The sequence below is a fragment of the Haemaphysalis longicornis genome, unplaced genomic scaffold (assembly GCF_048455015.1).
Source record: "Haemaphysalis longicornis isolate Haplotype H1 unplaced genomic scaffold, Haemaphysalis longicornis Haplotype H1 scaffold_1, whole genome shotgun sequence".
NCBI classification, from domain to species: Eukaryota; Metazoa; Arthropoda; class Arachnida; order Ixodida; family Ixodidae; genus Haemaphysalis; species Haemaphysalis longicornis.
Window position 1 is genome coordinate 149201339 of NW_027526203.1, and position 20800 is coordinate 149222138.

General features: G+C 45.9%; 1 protein-coding gene across 2 annotated transcripts in view; it reads left to right on the forward strand.

The window, feature by feature from the left end:
- The first annotated feature begins 1368 nt into the window (after positions 1 to 1368).
- Positions 1369 to 20800, forward strand: part of LOC144137893 (uncharacterized) — a 46193-nt gene continuing 26761 nt past the window's right edge. The window contains exons 1-2 of one of the 2 annotated variants that reach the window (XM_077669918.1): positions 1369 to 1548; positions 13091 to 13192. In XM_077669918.1, coding sequence (XP_077526044.1) covers positions 13159 to 13192 — 34 coding nt within the window. In that variant the 5' untranslated portion in view covers positions 1369 to 1548; positions 13091 to 13158. The remainder of the gene's footprint in view (positions 1549 to 13090; positions 13193 to 20800) is intronic. The other variant, XM_077669911.1, reaches the window with a different exon arrangement.

Here is a 20800-nt window from a genome sequence, read left to right on the forward strand (position 1 = left end):
GCTTCGAATGGGATCCCGACCCCCAACGTCTGGATAAGGCGTCCGACACGCTACCAATCCTAACCCACGCCAAAAAAATACAGGGAATTAAGTCGCCACTGCGACTTATTTCGCAGAGCTCGTTATCCGAAGGTTCTGGGTGTGAATAACACCCGGAGCGCAATTGCGTTTCATCTTTTGTCCGTTCCTACTATCTGCAAAATTTTCACTTCATGCCTGTTTTCTAAGGCATAAAGAATGCACCTGTCATACGGCTTCCTTGGCGTCCATTACTGCTAACTTGCGTTTTGAAATTCATTAAGCCTTCCGCTAATACTCAAGCGTGATAAGATACATGCTTAGCGAGTGCTTCAGTTTCTGCAGTCTTGTTTCCGCAGGTACGATACGAGGGTTCGTGGCAAAAAAGAACAAATTATTTCAGTTATCAGGATTATAGTGTCACACCTCTCGTACATATAAAATTTCTCGGCAAATGTTCCGGATACGAACGGCGGAAAGAACAATGCCATAGAGTTAATTTCGCGTGGTTGTTGTGAGAGGTTCGTGCTCAAAGGTAAAGTAAAAAGAAAAGCTTGCTAATAAAACATACCTTGCTTTCAACGATAAGCTCTTATCCGTCCTCGGTGCTGCGCCTTACACTAGTTTAACGTTACAGCACTGACTGGATCAAACAAGCATGCAGACGGGTCCCTGCTTAGGCGACTGAACCGCAGCTATGGCTCAGTGGCTAAGGCTTTGTGTTCCTGGGCGCAAAAACATTGCGGGTTCGATCCGGGCCGCAGTGGCTGCTTTTTCAGATGGAGGCGAAAAACTAAAACACCCGTGTGTCGAGATTTCGGCGCACGTTAAAGATCCACAGCACGTAAAAAATAATCCTGAGCCCTCGACTACGGCGCGCATCATAGCCCAGATGTAGCTTGGGCGCGTTACACCCCACCAAATTAAAAACAAAAACAAAAAAAAATCCTGCATACTCCGAGTCCAGTGGTTTGTCTCGTTCACGTAAAGTAACTTGCTTTGAATATTTATTTCCTTCTTCTCTGGAATGGGTACGGGAGTTTGGTGGGATATTAGAGCACAGCCGAGATTATGACGAGCTAATGTGTGAGTGTTGCCTCGTATTGCTGAATCAGTTGCTCGCCTTTTGCACGTCAGTTGCACGTCAGTTGCTCGCCGTTCCTGCCCGGAACTACCACCCGGAGAAAACACACTACGCGATGCTGTCGAGCATCCCGCAGCACAATGTATTTTCTTGCACGCCTGTTGAGCGCGCCAACCGAAATATGCAGCGCCGCTTTCGGTAAACAGAGATAAGGGACCGCAAGAAAGAACTCAACAAAGATGGGTAGGGCTGCAATTCAGCGGACGTGCCGGAAAGTTTACGCGTCCAGCGTACACGGAGCGCTCGTTACTGCTGCTGATATGTGACAAGCTATCGAGGATCCCGGATGGGCACTTGAGCGCAAGATAGGCGTCGTACCTGCCGTCGTCGCTTGGAGACTGAACACACCTCATCCAACCTCTTGACTGACTGAAGCACGGAACAGAGTAAGTTAACATTGCCATCTATGTCACTCTTAGCAGCCTTGTATGACCTGCGTTTAAGGCGTCCTTACGAAACATTGTTCTATTTTGGGAATTTCGTGCTGGGGCCCTTACTGTTCGTGGTTTTTTGCGGCCCGAAAATTGTTTTCCTAAACAAGGACAACCGTTATATTGAAACTCCAAGGAACCCTCATGCTCAGAGCGGACAAGTGGCAATTCGTTTCTGATATGCGGCTTGACCATACTGAGTTCCAATTGTGCACTTTCAGTCTTGTCTCGTGTTGTCAACAAACACGCCATTACGTTTACCAACAATGAAAAAATACACGTCACTGCCACGCCCCATTTTTCAGATTGTTCCGCTTCTTCTGCTAACTATGATAATGATTAAAAACCACTTCCTTTGTCCAATAGAAATGAATGATTCTGTTCGTTATTTTTATTATGGCCTGATGTTTGTATTTCATTTCTTTTTATTTATTGCAGCCGTAAGCACCCGTAGTCAGTGTATAAAGCTAGAACCAGCGCTAGCGAGACATCTCCACGAGTAAGAAATTGCGAAAATGAACACGGAGCAGCCAAAAAAAAATACCAAGATAAAACGTCAACCGACGATGTTGAAGTAAGGAACAGGAGTATAGCTATAATTTGAATATTCTCCTAACTACTTCCATTGCGAAAAACAATCTTGGCTGTTCCATTCGAGAAAACGTTTTAGATTGCTGCAGACAGTATTGCGGTATTTAGAAGCAGCGGGAGTGTGAGGTAGTGTACTTCAGAAGTTTATTGCGTTGGGAAAATTTCCTTTCTAGAATTTCTTAGGACACAGATGTGATATCCATGATAATTAAAGGTCTCCTGTTCTATAACAACTTGTACTAGCGTCAGTGGCGTAACTAAGGGGGGGGGGGGCAAGGGGGTACAAGTGCCCCGGGCGCCACTTGGGAGGGGGCGCCGAGCCGAGTCCTCCCAACATTTGCCCGAGGGAAAAAAGTGGCACCGGGTTACCGTATGTCACCGCAGCGGGGCGGCACTGCCGCAAAAGTCGCTGTTGAAGAGAGCGCCAGTTTGGGCTTGTTGGCACGGCATTGCAGCAAAAGAATAGTGTTGAGGAAGACAAGGACGACAAGAGGGGGTCACACATAGGGCGCAATTAATGTCGGGGGATGCACACGGGGCCCTAGCGCCCCACGCACCTTCCGTCATAGGGCCCCGTATATGACCTCCTCTGTCCGTCCTTGTCTTCCTCAGCAGTATTCTTTTGCTGCAATGTGGCTGTTCAAGCAGTTTCTTTCCTTTCTGCTTTCCTTACTGCTTTCCTTGTCACGAAGCGGCGCCACCGATGTGTGAATAATTAGGTACGGAGTCCAGGAGGCAACCCCATTTGATATCCAGTATGTGTGCGTGCTGCATGTATGCATGTGCTTTCTGTTTTCGTTTGTATTCCAGAAGCGGGTGGTGGGGTGGTGGCGCTCTTAAAATTTGCACCCTTACAATTACATTAATCCTTTGCAGGTATCCTTAAAACGTCAGGTGAACCACGTGCAGTAGATTTTAGGTATCCTCTTTTATATTCATAGCAAACCATTGTGGTCGTGTTCCATTAAAAACGATACACGCCGCGAATGCTCAGTGGAAGGCGTTGCGCGGTTGCGTTCCATTTCCTGCCGCAACGGTTCTATTCCATGCCGCAGCCCCGAGCTAGCACATCAGGATGGCTAGGTTGCGCTGTCTCACCCTTTGAAAGATTCTCCTCGCCGTTTTCTTTCCGCCGACTCATGGGCGGGCTACAGCGGCGGCGGACGCCCGGCCATGGCCGACGCTGCTGATTCGTGACGCCGCCCCGAGAATTTTAGGTAACGGCTGGCAGAATCTCTTAACTAAGGTATAAGCAGAGTCCTTCAAGACGCATTGAAGGACTCTGGTATAAGCTTGGGCGTGTTGGTATAGCATTCTTGGAACAGCACAAAGAGGCAAGGACGAGGCGTAGACGGGACACAGCAGACTAACAGATGTTTATTGCACAAAATTACTTAAATACATCTTCCCTCTTCATCTTCCCTCTTCCCTCTTTTTCTCATTTGTTGCAACAGAATTCTGTAGTTAAGTAATTTTCTGCAATAAACATCCGTTAGCCTGCGCTGTGTCCCGTCTACGCATCGTCCTCATCCCTTTGCGCTGTTCCGAGAGAGAACAGAATCTCGTTTCACTCTTTGTAGAGCCACGTGTGTGAATCCAAGTGACGTCGCATGGGCAATTGCTGTGGGTGCCCTTTAAGGCTTTGCTTTCCAACCACCTTCACAGCGTGGATTGGAGCCAATCGTTTTTCTTGGCAACTTGCTGACGATGAGCATCAGCACCGGCGTCACAAACGGCAGTGATATGCTACGAGGAGACAACAGGGATTGCCGGGATGAGTTTTTAAACGCGTCATCACATCACCATTAATAAAAAATGTGGGCATAGTATGTAGATATGAAGTTTGCAATAAATCATTTGAGCAGTACATTTCATGGTCCTATTTTATTTAAAGCAAGATGAGAACCGGTGACCGACAAGGTCCATTTCTTCTTTCAATTTTATTTCGAACCTTGTGCACTTCTGGGGTGTGGTACTATGAATACATATGCTAAGACGGCTATAGTCCACTGTAGCGAACAATCAATCAAAAAATCACTCATTGGCTTTCCCAAAACAGCCAGATGGCCTTCTTTCAACATAGATGATGATAATAATAATAATAATAATAATAATAATAATAATAATAATAATAATAATAATAATAATAATAATAATAATAATAATAATATATTAATAATCACTATCATTCTTATCATGGGGGCGCAAAAATATATTTGCCCCGGGCGCCATCCTATCTAGTGACGCCACTGACCAGCGTTATACGCAGGATTCGTGAGACAATTTTGCAGCAGCAGAACTGTATTTTGTGCATTTGCCCTATTAGTACGCCTGCACGCCGAGTGCGACAAAACTGAGCCTGATGGAATGCCTGACGTGCGAACGAGCCAATGTTCACGTTTACGGACGGACAAATTCCTCCCTCTCAAGAGCTGTACTGTACAGACGTGGGCTCAATCCACAATAAACTTCGGCTGCAGTCGAATACATGAGCGGCACGCTATGCTTTTTCGCCCTAGCCGCAACGCAAACATGGGCGATATATCGAGCAGAAAGAAGTTTACAGACGCTGTGACGTACGTATCAGTACGACGAGTTTTCAGGTCAGCCATTGATTCGTATATTATCCCCTGCGATAAATAAAAATCCTTGATTTATAACTAACAAGATTGAACGTCCGCGAGACGAGATGATCACCATTGAGCCAAAGAGATAGCAGCCGTTAAGCGGGACTGGCCTGAGTGGGCACATAGGAACAGATACGGGTGGCGGAGACCCCACATGATGACGAGCGATTAGGACTGAGAAGGCGGAGCGTGCATCTTAGTATAGATACAGTGTTTTGACGAAGGCACTTCGGCATGATAAATCGCAGTGATGTATACTTGTGAAGAGCACAGATGGGTGAACGGCCTTCGCGCTAGGGCCTCCGTATCTCAGACGTGCTATTTTTATATTGTGTGATACCGCCGCTATAAGGTTCTCTTGACTCCAGCAATGGGTACGTGAGACGACTGAGCTCATTGCTTGAATGCAGGTAACCCGTGATAATAAGGACACCATGTGAACTTTAACTGGCTCTCATGATTACATTGGCACAAATATAATAAATTTGCAGGCGTTTTATCATTAATAGTGTCACTTCTGCTGGTAAGGGGCCTGAATAAGCGCTTGACAAAGTTCCTACGCGTCTAATACTTTGCGCATGGCGATCAGATAGTACCTATGTCGTTTTGGAGTTTGATCGTCTACAGTAGCTTCGGATGGCACTGCGGGCGACGTGTTGTACTCAAAGAGTTGAACTCTTGTTTTTGTGTCGCAAGGACTACGGTTGACCTACACCACAAGTAACAGGCTTAAATCGGCGCCCGGAGTGACAGCGATGTTGCATAGCAGTTTGGAGAGTCAGCGCAGTTATGAAACACGAACAACACGCGTCCTTTAGGAAATCTGCGTGCGGCAATGCCAAGAGTAGCCCTTTAACAAGTACCCAATTGCACAGCACGAAATCAAAGGCCACCGTGTCACATATATGGCTATACTCGCCCCAACCAAAAGTGCAATCGCCTCTTGCTTGCCTACGCTACAGACTAGTTAACGCTCCTTTCCGCGCTGGATGCATACCTAAAATTCAAGCCGCGGTGGTGGCTGAAGAGCCAGGCCATCGTGCTACCGAGGACGAGGTGGTGGAGTCGACCCGGGCGCGTCATTTCGTTTCGTATACGGTACAGAAGTAAAATCAACTAACGCCATTTACTGGTTAGGTTTCAACACCAGGGACATCCTTCTAACCAATGGCTAAAAAGGGACCCCCCTTGGTGGCTTAACGGCTAAGGCGTTGTGCTGCTAAGCCCAAAGACGCGGGTTCGATTCCCGGTCGCGGCGGCGCTTTTCTGGTGGAGGCGAAAGCGAAAACGCTCGTGTGTTCAAGAGTTGGGCGCACGCTAATGATCCCCAGGTGGTCAAAATTTATCCGGAGCCCTGCAGCACCCCTCACTGCCTGTGTAGCGTCGGCGCGTTAAACCTCATATTCAATCAATTAATCAACGGCTAAAGAAGGCCCGCCGTTCGATCTTCGTGGCTTTGAGATAGAGTTTCGAAATATAACGGTCTGGTATCGAGCCCACGCAATACAGCGTGTTTTGTTTTTCTCAAGTCGAGAAATGTTTATGTAAAAATGTTATTAATCAATATTCGTACCCATTCCCCCGTAAGCAACAGTGGTTATGTATGCTTTAGATGATTTAGATGCTTTAGATTTAATTCTCATCCCTTCCACTCTCACGATTACAAGGCGTTACATGGAATCGGTATGGTTCCAGTAAACCAAATTATGCTGGTGCGAGTCACCTTATGCTAAGGAGATTACCTGACAAGCAGTCAGCTAATCAGTAACGCCCTTTCCATGCTTATTGGGGTATCACAGAAGTCGCTGTCGGCATACCGCATGCAATCCGTTGGTTATTGTACACTTGTCCATAATTGTTTAAGGCGAAGAATTCGGCACCATTTTACCGCAATTCCACGTTCTTTCTAACCGCATTCGCGGTACAGCGGCGGGAAGGAGCCCCGAAAATGTCCATTTGTCCTTCAAACTGGGAAGACGGGGAACTGGAGAGAGGAGCAGGGCCAGATTACCTCACTAACAAGGAAGACGTTACGAGGGGCGAGAGGAGCCTCGGCGTAGTGGTTTCTTGTCGTCGCCTCAAAACTTCCCAACTCATTTTTTTTTCTAGAAGTTCAAATCTCTTACACGTCGCGCTCGAATAAGCTGCTCGACGTGGTTCACTGCCCGCAAGCGTGGGGGTCGGATTGCCATTGGCGAATGAACGCCGCAGATAAGATGTGAACCAAGGGTCACTCCAATATGGAAACGGGGCGTCGTCGTGGTGCTTCCATACAATGTGACGTGCCGTGATTTCGAGACGCATGCTTTTAAGGACCGGTTCGAAACGTCAACCAGCACTCAACCGGTGCAAGCCTCCTCAGACGTATACTAGAATCCATGATTTATAGCATTAATACAGTAGCAAAAAAGAATCGTTCACATTAAGTCGTGTTGCGCCTGCGACAATTTTTTAGCACGGCTGTGCTAGACTCGTGTAAAAACATTGCGACTCTTAAATTTTCTTTGGGCTGTACGGCATGTGTAGTTGCGTTCATAGCATAAAATGCATCGCATTTCTACGTGAATCGTCGTTTCTGGGCACATAAACCGTTTTCGACATGCATTCTGTGCACACTTAATTTCCGTAACTAAGTACATATCTGTAATTAGGGGGTGGCCGATTGATCGATTATCGTTCAGATTAATCGATTTGTGCTTCAGCCGCGATTAATTTTTTAAGCCTGTTAATCGGTTTAAGTCATGTGAGCAACCTACAAAAAGAGTGCCGTGTTGAAATTGTGCACGAGCAGGATCGTATTGACGTCCAAATAAGCACAATAGAAATCGACGCAAGTATATTTAGAGATGGTAGTAATTAAAACCGACAGCTTATATCCATGACGGACAAGACAAATTTACGCGTTACAAAAATCGGCCTGCGGTCACCCGCACCGTTCGGCCGTTGTATAGACTGTCATACTTTGAGTGCCGATGTTCCTGATTCTTTAAAAGTGTGAGTGACGAACGCGGTGATACCCGTATCGCCCGCATCAGCATCACGATGATGACCTGCTTAACTCACTTGGAATGCTGTGAACAGGCCTGTGAGCGTGTCGATCTTATTTTTATAATTGTATCATTTTGAACATTAATAAAATATCGTGTTTGGTCATTTTTTTCCTAAACCAACCCAACCGAATAACCGATCGATTAACCGATTAAAGCCAGCCGATTAATCGGATTAAAAATTTTAACTTACCGCCAGTCATAGATAAATACAAAGTGCGTATCTCAAATATCCGTAATATTGAATTACAGTGCATATAAAGTGAAGATTTACGTTTCTATTGCGCTGCGGCCTACCGTAAAGTTCCGAAAGAACACCCACCCAAACTACAGAGTAATCAATTAAAGAGACAACCTGTCCGGCTTTTTTTAATTGATATCTCCGCAACTGCCACACAACATCCACAGTTCTACCCATTGAAGCAGAAATTCTGTCTTAAGAGGCAATTTCTCACCCGTGTTTTCAATTTGTTTGTGGTCTATTTAAATCAATCTGGTCTCCAATATTATTCAGTATGTCGGTGTGTTGAAACAGAAAAGACTGCCTGCTGTAGTTTATTCGTAATTTCGGAGTATGTATTTTCAGATACCCTAAAGAGTATATACTCCTAGTGTCGTTATATTTGCCATAAAGACTTTCTTCGTGTACAACTTATAAAAGCTTCGTATGATAAATGTGGTCAGCCTTAAGCATACTGCACTGGAAAAATTATGGACCCGTTCTCAAGTTGGCATAGTGTCCATCCATGAAAATTGGCAAGTACACAGATAATTTTTTTTGTAAGACGATCAGCCGTTTGTAATTTACTTTATTTTTTGTTCCCCACGCTAACAACCCGTAGCAAAGCCTAAAATAAACAAGAGTGTTATAAGCTGTTTTTTTTAGCCAAAGTGGTATTAAACCACTTAATCTGTAAGAGAACGCCAATAATTTTTGAAACTTCATTGCCTAAGTGTTCTATATGCGGGTGCCAAGATAATTCTTCATGAAACCATACCTCTAAGAACTTCTGCTCTTTAACTTGGCTGATTATGTTTCTCCGATATTCAATATGAATGCCTTGATCTATCTTCTTATTTATTAATCTGAAGATGATATAGGTAGTCTTGGATACGTTTAGCTGTAAGTTATTTTCGTGCAACCAGTTTGATAATATTTCTATATACCTATTTGCGTCATGCTGGAGTTCGCTAACACTGCTACTTGAAAAATATGTTCGTGTCATCTGCATACATGGCTATCTGGAGCGTACACGGTATGTTTGGAATACCATTCCCATATGTTAAAAATAACAACGGGCCCAGCTTGGATCCTTGCGGAACACCCTGTTCTATTTCCAATAACTCTGATGAAACACCATTAAATTCAAGGAATTGCTCCCTGTTACTTACACGTAAATAGCTCCAGAATAGGTCAGCCGCTATTCCGTGTATACCAAACCTTTTTAGCTTTCTTAGCAATATTTCATGATTAATAGAGTCAAATGCTTTTTGTAGATCCCAGAATCTACCGAGAGCAAATTATTTCCCGCGATAATTTTTTATTATACTATCCTTATATTAAGTAGAGCCTGCTCTGTTGAGTTTTTTTAAGCCGTACTGACACGGTGAAATGACCTTGCACGTCAGTGTAGCGCAAAATTTGAACGTTTTTCGATATTTTGTTTTGCGATAAATTGCTTGCGTTCTTTCTCTCAGAAGAACGTCTTTCGTGGTTGCAATGGAGATGAGTGAGTTATGAAACGCTAGTTCTTTCAAATAGATGACAGCTGCGTTTCGCCTTCAAGGCCCCTTTAAACTGATTAACTGGTTTCATTTCATGTGATCAATAATTTCATGCTATCAAGGCTGTTCTGCTCATGTATTTATGAGGTGGCTTCATGCCTTAGGAAATTACTGCTTCTCGCTGGCGATGTGTAACCAACCCCGGACACAAAATGGAAGATCTGTTAGAAGAGTTAGAGCAGATTGCCGTCGACATAAATTAAATCAAAGCAGATAGGCTGGCTTCAACTGACAAAAAACTAGAAAGCCTTGAAGTTCTGAACGCGAAAATTTCCAGCTGCGTTGAACAAGCTGTAGAATTGTGTCTGCCCCCGAACTGAAGGTAGAAGATATGGACAACCGTTCACGCAAACGAAACTTAATAATATAAAGAATACCTGAAAACTAAAATGACATTTCCGCCCTAGATTTAAAGCCAAGCTCGAGATTGATCCTGTCGGGATTGAAAAAAATACATAGGCAAGGGAAACCTGTCGAAAACAAAACCAGGACAGTAATTCTTAAGCTCCTCGACTTTCTCGACAAAACTCGAGCGTTCAAAAATTGCCACAAGTGTAAAGGATCATATTTATCTGTAGCGAAGGGTTTTCGGTGCGTGTCTGGAACCTTAAACCAGCGTTGGGGTTATGGTGCCATGTCGTAATATGGCAAAAGGCAACCGTATACTGCCAGCGCATTCAGTGTTGTAGCCTAGGCCTCTACAGCCGGCCACACTGATTAGGGAAAACCCAAGTGGAGAGAAAGCCGTAACGTCCTCCTGTGTTCACCTTATTATTCAGCCACACTGGTAAAAGAATAAACTTCTTGAAAGATCATTCCTCAAATAATACTTTATTAAGTGCAGAGCACTGTAGCGCCACACGGCGTTCGGCCGTATCGGCCGTCGTCGCGGCGTAACGCAGAGGCTTCGAAAGCCGAGCGGTTTATATAGTCATAAGTGTTCTAAACTCGTCAACCACTGGCGCTTCCCATACATCTTCCCGTTGTTTAGCGCAAAGAAAACTGTTAGTACATTTTATGCATAATATATGTACTTAACCTGCATCGCCCGCGTTCATTTAGTTAAGAACGCTCGTTAGGTTGGTTTGTACAATACTAAGCGAAAAAAGTGGCAGTGCAACGCCGACACGTTCGGGAGGAAAAGCAAGCACAAAAAAAACTCTCCCCACCTCCCCGAAGGGGATCGTGCGGAAATGAGAATGCATTGGGTGCACCGATATATTTTTCCGAGCGCAGCGAGCGGAGAGAGGGTACGCGGAGAGGAGACAGAGACCCGCGCAACACGCCCGCCCCGTGCGCGAGCTCTCTCCGCCGAGCTCCGCGATGCGAGTGCCCTCACACGCCCGAGCGCGCTCCTCCTCTCCACTCACTCTCCGCTACTCCACCCGAGCTCCGCGATGCAAGCGCCCTCACACGCCCGCGCGCGCTCCTCCTCTCCCCTTGCCCTCGGCTACTCCCGCCCGAGCTACCACCTACTCCGGTTGCTAGGCGCGCCACAGCTGTTGCTAGGGGCGCGGAGAGATAACACCTGCGTGCGGACGCCGATGGACGCACGACAACCCCCGACTAAGAAATGCATTCGCATTTAAAAGAACAGAACTCCCGCTGGCGAAGTCTCAGGCAGGGGGCGCGCAAGCACTGCAAAGGCGGGAAATTTGAATTGCATTGGCTGGTAACACTGAGTGGATAACGGCGTTACAGTCCATTATGGCGAATCACTGCTGCGCTTTTGACAGCTTTCACATTCAGTGGAACGACTTTAATTTTTTAGAACATCTGCTGCTGCAATAAAGCCGTGGCAAAGTGGACGGGATAGTTCAAGCAAGGGTGGCATTCAACTGAGTAAGCTTACTTAAATAAAATCCACTGGTACATTTATTATCTACATGTTATGTTCGTTTCACTGTAATGTATTGAAGAAAATCGCATGGTTTATTTCGGCGCAACTGTCTGATGTAACACAACTGCTAATCTCGCAATGATATGAACAGATTTGTTATACTGGACCTTAGATGAGCGTTCTGGTCCTCATGAATTCGAAGTATACCTGTACTACAAGGCTTTAAGCCAGGTGTCTGCTGAGTGCCGCATTGGCCATCTATTAGACGCACTTGTAAGTGACCATTCCACTGTCAATTGAAGGTTACCGCGTATTACGGACATTAAAAAAACACTGAAACGAATTTGTCGAGGTCCTATATTTGCTACTGCATTTGCCTAGTTTAGCCCACGTAATTCATTAATCAAGCGGCTTAGGCTAGCTTGCAGTAAGCGGGAGAAGAAAACACACCACGCAGCGTTCGCGTCCGCCGCGAACCCTAATGACATCAGACAGTTTTTGTTTTCATTCTATGCGGACATCAGAATTACGATTTCACGCGTATTATAGGCAATACTTTTTTCCACTTATAGGTTGTTCAAATAAACAAGATAGCAATTTGATAACTTAAGCCTTGCGGCTTGCGAGTGTGTGTTCATAGCTGGAGTCAGAAAATCGGCGAGGGGGATGCTAGGAAGGGAACACGCTGAGAAACATAATTTTCTCACTGTACGCGTAACATGACAAAAAAAAAAACTAGCCATAGCATTGTAGACTTCAGACTGACAAGGTAATTTTGCAATATTTTCAGCTTATTCCTCCACTCGAGTATCCAGTGGGGGCGATCCTTGAAATCAATTGCCCCGTGCATAAGCATTGCGGAATACTCCTCTCAGCCGACTGGAGGGAGCAAATGGAGTGGAGGAGGGACTTGGAATGCGGCCCTTAAAGGAGCCATGAAGACAAAATACAAGTTTGGTTTATTAGAAAGGCTGCTTAGTCCCGATAACAATGATACTAATATAATTGCAATCTTCGAATAAATAACGGAGATATTAAAGAAAACGTGTGAAGCAGTCGCGACCCCCTAGCCAATTTCCCGCAACTTTCCTATGACGTCACGGAACCTTGTTTGTGCGATTGGCGGCCGCCTAACTGACCTGTCGCGACGACACATGACTGGACGTCTGTAATGGGGCCTCTAGTTCCATTTGACCGCATCGCTTGAATGCTAACGTGCAGTTAACGCACTGAAAATTATGTTTTATTGTTGGCCCGTATGACGTCATTCTTGCTCATAACACGTCACCGTGGCGCGAAATTCGAAAGTTTTTAAATACTTCTTGTTTTTTTTTTGTTAAAAAAACAGCTTTTGGGGCTCTAATGGAGCTGAGTGAGATACTGAATCCTAGTTCTTTCAAATTACACGAAGTTGTATTTTCTCTTCATGGACCCTTTAAAGTATTACAATTACAGGCTAAAGTACGCCTGGAATACGGGGGAAATAAACAACGCATTCTAATGTGCGGATGCACAGCATGCGATCTCTCAAATGTTTTACCGCAAAAACTTTTCTGTGGTACCACACGCCGGTGACCCCGTGCCTCACTTTTGCACGCATCGTATAGCGGACCGGAGGACACACCAGGAGCAGCCCCTTTCCAGGAGAAACGACCTGTCTTGAAGAGCGGGCCACATGGGATGCGTGGAGTCAACCGAACAGCAGCACGGTAGGCCGAATAGGGCCCCGCAGCTAATTTTCTCTTGCTGCCAAAGCAATCTAACGCCGGCATTTTTGCGTCTATTATTTGTGTGTGCATAGCGTTTGAAGATGTCATTAGATGCACTCTCGTGATCGCGAAATACACCAAATTTGACTATTTCAGTTATTTTTGGTCCGATGTGCCCGTAATACGCCATAAAACGTAACGCACGAGTTAAGAGTGGCCAAAGTGCTGCCGATTATGAATTACAGCGCCATTCATGGGATCAGTTTCCATTCCAGTCGCTGAGAGCCCGGGAGCAAGCGCGGGAGCTCTACGGCGGCAATGACGTCACGCTTTCTGTTGAACCTTTCACGACGCCGCTTCCCCCCTGTCTCAATTGAAGATTACTTCCACTGTATTCAGCCAAACTTCCCAGAGTTGCGGCCTGCGGGGCAAAACAGAACAAAAGGCACCACAACCCAACGAAAATGTTTACTTTGTGTTGGTGTGGGTTTCGTTCTGACTAATATGCGTGTGGCTCGCTGAGAGGGACGGGACCGACCACTTAGAGTCAGATCGGCAGGACGCTTTTACGTCACAACGCTCCATCGGCGGTACTCACGCTACAGAGCGGTTCAGCCAGGCGTTTCGGGTCTCACAAAACTGCGGAAGTAGTATCCATTTAAGATTGGTTCCAAGCGACGCTTGGGGACCATAATCGCAGAAAGGCAACTTGGCGGCTTTATGAAGCGAACTATATCAGTTCTTAGAAATCGAATTTTGGTGTCAGTACTCCTTTAAACATTAAACCGCGCAAAACGACGAAACGCACCTGAAGGAAGGCACAAGCAGACACAGCTTTTCTGCTTGTCCGTAGCCTGCTTCGATTCTTGTATTTAGTCGTTTGGCGATGTTTGCCTTTTTAATGGGGCACCAACTCGCCCAATATTACGTTTTGACGTCTATTTTGTTTGAAACCCAAATTGTAGCACTCTGGTATTTCGCCCAGCTGCATTACAAAGCATTTTGTAGCCAAATCCGGCCTCTCACTTATTGTGTCTCTCCTTTCGATGAAAGCTTACCATTAAAGGTAACCTCGTTTTCTCTGTGGGTGTCACTGGGTGTTTGCCAGCAATGTAAATGACGTAATTGTTAGCGCAATAGTTATAGACCAAAACGAGCAAAGAACGCTTGAAAAGCCCTGGGGCAAGGGCCAAGCCAGATTAATTTCGGGGTGGTTTCTTTAGTTAACATGTAAGAGTAGCTCAATAAATGCCGCTCTTTGCAATGGGGCTCCATAAAAAGCTCAGCATTTGGAATATTTGCAGGAAACACAAGGACACACATTGTTGATTCTGTGTGTCCTTTCTTTTCGGAGAGCAACTGACCCATGTTGATGATAAACTCAGGGTTCAGTTTCTAGATCGGCTTGATGTTCCCCGTCTTTCACGGGAGTTGGGCACTTTGGCAGTGCCTATATCCACGTGTGCATGAACCCCTAACTCTTTTTACATGCGAGAGCGCTTGTTTTAACTCATCGTTGTCCTCTCGGGAGTGGCGCAGCAAATTCGTTTGGCGTATGCACGCTTCTTCTCGCCTGAGCCACATGCGCACGGCTATACTGGTTCGTGCACACCGGAGAATCCGATTAAGAGGTGTATGCAGGGAAGTGGTAATTGGGGACTTTTATTCTTTAAAGGAGTAGTGACACGAAAATTCAAAGCTAGATAACTATGGAAAATGCTTCCTTTTTATCAGGAGATATCTCCCAGCACGCCTCTACAGTAGCCGTTAAGTATAACATATTTTAAATGCATTTTATTCTCTGCCCGCACGAGAAAGCCCAGAGCGGGCCAGCGTGACATCATCTGCTACTTGCCCCAAACTGCCGACGTCGGCGCTCCCGCGACGTAGCCGACGCGCTGACTGCGGTTGGCGCGCGCTGCTACACCGTGTGTACACATCATGGCTTTGAGACTGACGTCTTGCTGCCCGGGAGCGCGGGGATGGTGAAGGCCTCGGCTGGTCTGGGCGCGCGCGCGAGCGTGCGCACGCGTGCGTCCAGACCGGAAGCGGTGCGACAAGAATAGTGACGTCACGGTCGCCTTCCTGTCATGGCAGCCGCTCGGCGTTCGTTTTGTAGAAAGTGAAACTGACACGAATAAATGACGCCGTAAATGACTGTTTACACTGCGATGGACCATCTAATGTGCCATCCTATGATTAGCGGGCTGATAGGCACCCGTAGCAGAGAAAAAAAACAACACGAAAATTTCGTGTCAGTACTCCTTTAATAAGAAATGGCGGCGACAAGAGTGCCTTTGCCGCGCCATCCTCCTCAGTGGAAGATCGAAACTAACACCTTGGAGATGGTTTCATGCGGCAGAAAACTTACAGCATTGCCAATCAGGGAAACGACGGTGACGGGTACTTCAGGCTCCCTCAATAAACATGTAGTTGGGGAAGTTGATGTGTACTGAATGGGAGGCTTAGCGCAAAGACGAAGATAACGGTGATGAGGTGAGCGCCTCACTTGTCTCGTCGCCATGCTGGTCTTCTTTGCTCTAAACCTCCAATTCAGTACTTCAGGCTCATTTGTGCTAGTTTCTGGGGAGCGAGGCCCTGGGTCCCCTGTGCCCACCTCGTTGGGCTACTGTTCATGAATCCTCTAGGCCAACATAACATCTCACTGGTCTTTTATGCGGTCAAAGATACTACCGATCGGATTGCCAAGGCCGAAGTAGTGACTGTGGCAGTGAGTGTATTCCTGGCGTGCAACCGGCTTGTGTTGTTCACTAGCTCTTTGCTAGATATATGGCCATGCTAGAGGGACCACTGTGTAGACGGGATCGAGATCCACGGCTGACGCCCTTCCATCCACTGCGCTCTGCAGCGGCACCTAAACAGGAACATCAACTCACTCAACCAACCGCCAGTCGAAGCATGCGGCCGCGTTGTCAGCGAGAACGCCAACGGTATTGGCAGGGGGTGGAACTGCTAAAAGCTGTTTTTTTTCTGTAGCCTTTTTGACCGTCCCCCTCGACAACTGTATAGCCATTCCTGTACATGTTGTCGCAATAAACTTTCAACTAATGCAATAAGATTTTTTTTGTGTTGACATTGCTTTGTTCCTGTCCTGTTCAGTTTAGCCGAGAGTATACACGCCGACTCCATGTTTGCTGCCTCCAAAATTGAACATTTGTAATCCAGTAAACCTTTAGTCATCACGAACTACTCGCAGTTTACAATGGCAGACAAAGTAATCGTTAAAATGTTCCAGCACATAAAATTCCCGTCCAATTTTATCAGCAGGCTTGTTCCAACTGAATAAATGTCACTTGGAGAGAAGGCTCAAGTATATCCCGCTACATTCCTAAGAAGCCCTACTTTGAATTCAGTGCAGTGCCTCGCCTATGGCCTATTCACTATTCTGGAGATTAATGTAACACAGTCATAAATGGGACTAAACGCGCGGTACAGAAGACAAGGACGAAAACACGAGAGGACATCACTAACACTCGTTGTGCCTTTCTTTCTTTCGTCTTTGTCTTTTGTTGATGATGTTTGTTTTGTAATGGCGCAAGGCCAACTAAGGCAAAGAGCACCAAACCTAATTCATTTCATGAGAATGACAGGAAAGTACAAGTAAACCATTTCAGTTAAACTAAACGAAGTAAAACACAAGGTAAGGAAGATGACTGGTGTAAAGGGCCAGCTTGTCAAGATGCATGCTAAGAAATCAGATGTGAAAATTTTACGTCGGTATGAAACTCAAAAACGCTTTTGATTGAAAACATGGGCTCGTCTTCTAAAAAGTATGATTGGTGTTGTTGAATGTGTCGTGTGTATAGTTGTGGGAAGTGTTTGCGTCGTGTTGTGTCATGTTTGATTGATTGATTGTAGGGTTTAACACGCCGACGCAACGCAGGCATGAGGCGCGCCGTAGTGGAGGGCTCCGGATTAATTTTGACTACCTGTGGATCTTTAACGTACGCCGAAATTATGTACACGCGGGCGTTTTTGCTTTTCGCCTCCATCAGAAAAGCGGCCGCCGCGGCCGGGAATCGAACCCGCGACCTTGTGCTCAGCAGCGCAACGGCTTAGCCACTGAGCCACCGCGGCGGGTTGTGTTGTCATATGCCTTGCATTGAATTTGTATGTGGATTGCGGATAGGCCCTCTCCACACCCGCTCCACATGGGCCTTAGTGAGCAGGTGGGAGTGTCTTACGTGTGTGTTGCCTATTCTTAACCTTGCTAAGGCAACTTCTGTGTGTCTGTTATGTGAATCGGTAGAGTATCATCTTAAGTGCGGTTTTACAGTGTGTAGTTTGTTGTCTGTCTGTTCACTCCAATTTTTGCCATGTTTTACGTAGTTGTTGCTTTATGTGTGTCTTGAGGTCCGTGTAGGGTACTGTGGTTACGTGCACTGTGTTGGTGAGTGCAGCAGCGGCGGCCACTTCATCTGTAGTCTCATTTCCCGCGATCCCTGAGTGGCCTGGGACTCAACAAACAGTCACCTCAAGATTTGAGCCACATGCTACATAATCGTCCTAAGAACAAGATTCATGATGTAATTTTTCGATTTGTTTCGGTATGATAACGCCCGCGCGACACTTAGTGAATCAGTGTAAATGATCGATTTTGGAATACGAGATTCAACTACGCGATTCACAGCAAGAATTCCATATGAGTCTGCTGTGAAAATGCTGAACTTTACATTCATGGTCTCAGAAACATTAAAATTGTGTCCGTGTGCGGCATATGACACAGTGGTGGCAGTTTTGTAGGCGTCGCTGTAAAGTTCTGTGCACTGATATTTCTCCTGCAGTGCGAGAAAGTGCTGCAGAATCGCATTTCTTGGTATTCAATTTTTTTATCGAGTTGGATGAAAGAGAAGTCGCACGACACAGTGCGAAGGTGATATGGTGCTATAAAATCAATGCGAGATGATTTGAAGGTTTTTAAAAAGAAAACATCAAGTAGAGCCGCCTCCTCTCTCACTCTTTGCAAGAAGGGAAGAGACATGGATGGGCGATTTTAAAAGCTGTGATGTGGATGTATCCATAAAAAAAGGTTGAAAATGATGGTCATCGATTTATGAGATTTTACAAGCATATAATTGATCAACGTAAGTTCGCTGGTACGCTAGGTACCATTTGTCGCATTCCACATACAGACTTTGGACAGGGCTTGTACGGAAACCACCACACGAAAGGCGAAGCCCGAAGTGCAGCACTGGGTCGAGCATTTTTAGTGCTGTTTTCCTGGCCGACCCGTACACAACAGTTGCGTAATCCAAACGAGACCCCACCAAAGCGGTATAAAGGCGCAGCAGGAGTTTTTTATCTGCACCGTATTATTGGTGAGATAGTACTTTCCGAATATTCATAGTATTTAGACATTTTTGGTTGAGTTGTTTGATGTGAGAGATGAATGTGAGTTTTTCGTCCATCACAACACCCCGAACCTTGTGTTCCTTTTTTACAGGAATTGGGTCACCATTGAGAATTATGTCACGATTGGGCCTTGTTCCGCGTCTCTTTGAAAATACAACAGAGGTACTTTCCCGGGAATAAGTTTGAAACCATTTTCGTCTGACCAACAAAGGAGTTTGTTTGGATATGTTTGGATATCCAAACAGAGGAAGTTTGGATATGTTGCAAGATTTAAAAGATATTTCTACATCATACACATACACTAAACAGGAGATTGATCAAGGCAAGGCTTTGCGCAGAGAATTCATTTTGACAATAAATAACGTGCACTTCAAAACTCCACCTTGAGGCACGCCATTTTCTTGAATATCAACTTTTGAAAGTACCGCCCCGACTCTTACACGAAGGAAACGTTCGTTTGTGCAAGTAACTATTAAGGGTATTAAACATGTTACCTGTTACACAACAGGATTTTAGCTTTGCAACAATGCCGTAGCGCCATGGCGTATCATAAGCTTTCTCGGTATAAAAAATACGGTCATGCAATACCGTTTGTGTATAAAAGCATCTTTATATACGATTCTAGACCAACCAGCTGATCACTAGTGGATCAACCCGCCCTGAAGCATGCCTGGTAGTTCTCGAGCAGACCATTGTACTCAAGAAAGTACACAAGCCTACGGTTTATCATCTTCTCGAGAAGCTTGCACAGGCAGCTTGTCACGGCAATACGGGAGAGGAAGGTTCTTTCCCTTCTTTCAGATAAGCCACAACTATAGCCTCCCTCCAAGAGCGTGGAATGTCCCCCGAAAGCCATATCTGGTTGTATAGGTGCAGGAGTGTATCAAGAGTGTCTGCGTATAGGTGTTGTATCATAGTGTATGTAATGTTGTCTGGCCTGGAGCTGAAGGTTTACAAGTGACAAGAGCAACCTTCAGCTCATGAAGTGTGAATTCAGAGTTGTAAGCCTATTTTGACTCGCTCTTGTCACGTAAGGGCTTCTTTTCTGCAGATGTTTTGTGCTGCATGAATTGGACACGTGTTGGTAACGTTTGCAAGTGTGTTAGCCTGGTCTTCCAGTGTGTCCCCTGATGTACAAAGGGCAGGCTGTGTGTTTGTTGTCCTTTGAGTTTTCGTATATCTGTCCAGATTTTGGGAGTGTCGGGGTATAAATGTATGGATGTGAGGAAGGTGCGCCTACTCACCCTTTTTGCCTCACGGCGCACGCGCTTCCCAAATGCTTTTACCTGTTTGAACGGTACAACGTTATCCGACGTGGGGTACCGACGAAGGATACCCCACGCCTTGTTCTGAGCCTCTCGTGCTGGTCGGTTCCCGTTTGAACCAATTCCCATTTCATCCTTCCCGCTTGTTCTCTCCCGTTTCAACCCGGCGCAAAACGACCTTCCCTTTTCGCCCTTTCCCATTTCGCCTCTTCCCGTTTGAACCCGTTCCCATTTGAACCTTCTCGTTTGTTCCGTCAACTTGGTGTAAAACGCCCTTCCCATTTCGTAGTTTCCCATTTAGCCTCTTCCCGGGATAACGAACCCAGTTTCGACTCGGCTGACTCGGACCGAGGCGTGCGAGTTTCGAAATTATACTTACGTCTAACTGTATTTAACCTCATAAAAACACGTTACGGCCGGCGGATCCAAAGTATGCAGACGCCCTATTAACCTGCAACCTTTTCGCACTGGGCGGGTTTACGATACGCGGCACCAATTAAAAAAACAACACGTAGGTTTCTGCGTTGCGTCCGACCCCGTACAGCGTTGGTGAATTACGTAGCTTCCGTCTGCTCCTGCGTTGGTCGAGCGGTCTGGAACGTGTTGCTCGCATGTGTACACCGCGGCAGCGGTGATAGTTCCAGCCCCTACGGTTGCATATACGAATGCACATGCTCTTATATGCAACACACACACAAAAAAAGGACGACAATTAACAAAATACAACCTTTCCGCGGTAGCAGTGCCAGTTTGTAGCGTCCGGACCTCTTGCCGGAAATGAAGTTGGGTGTTTTAACAAATGCAACTAGTATTAATTTATTAGGGGTAGTACAGGGGTACTGTTTTATTTCTACGCAGGAAAGAGATCTCGCGGTATATAATTAACCACAGAAAAAAACGTATTTTATGAACGCGGTAACTATTGTGGACCAAGCCAGTGGTACGGTCCATTTTAATGTGTGGCCAAGGG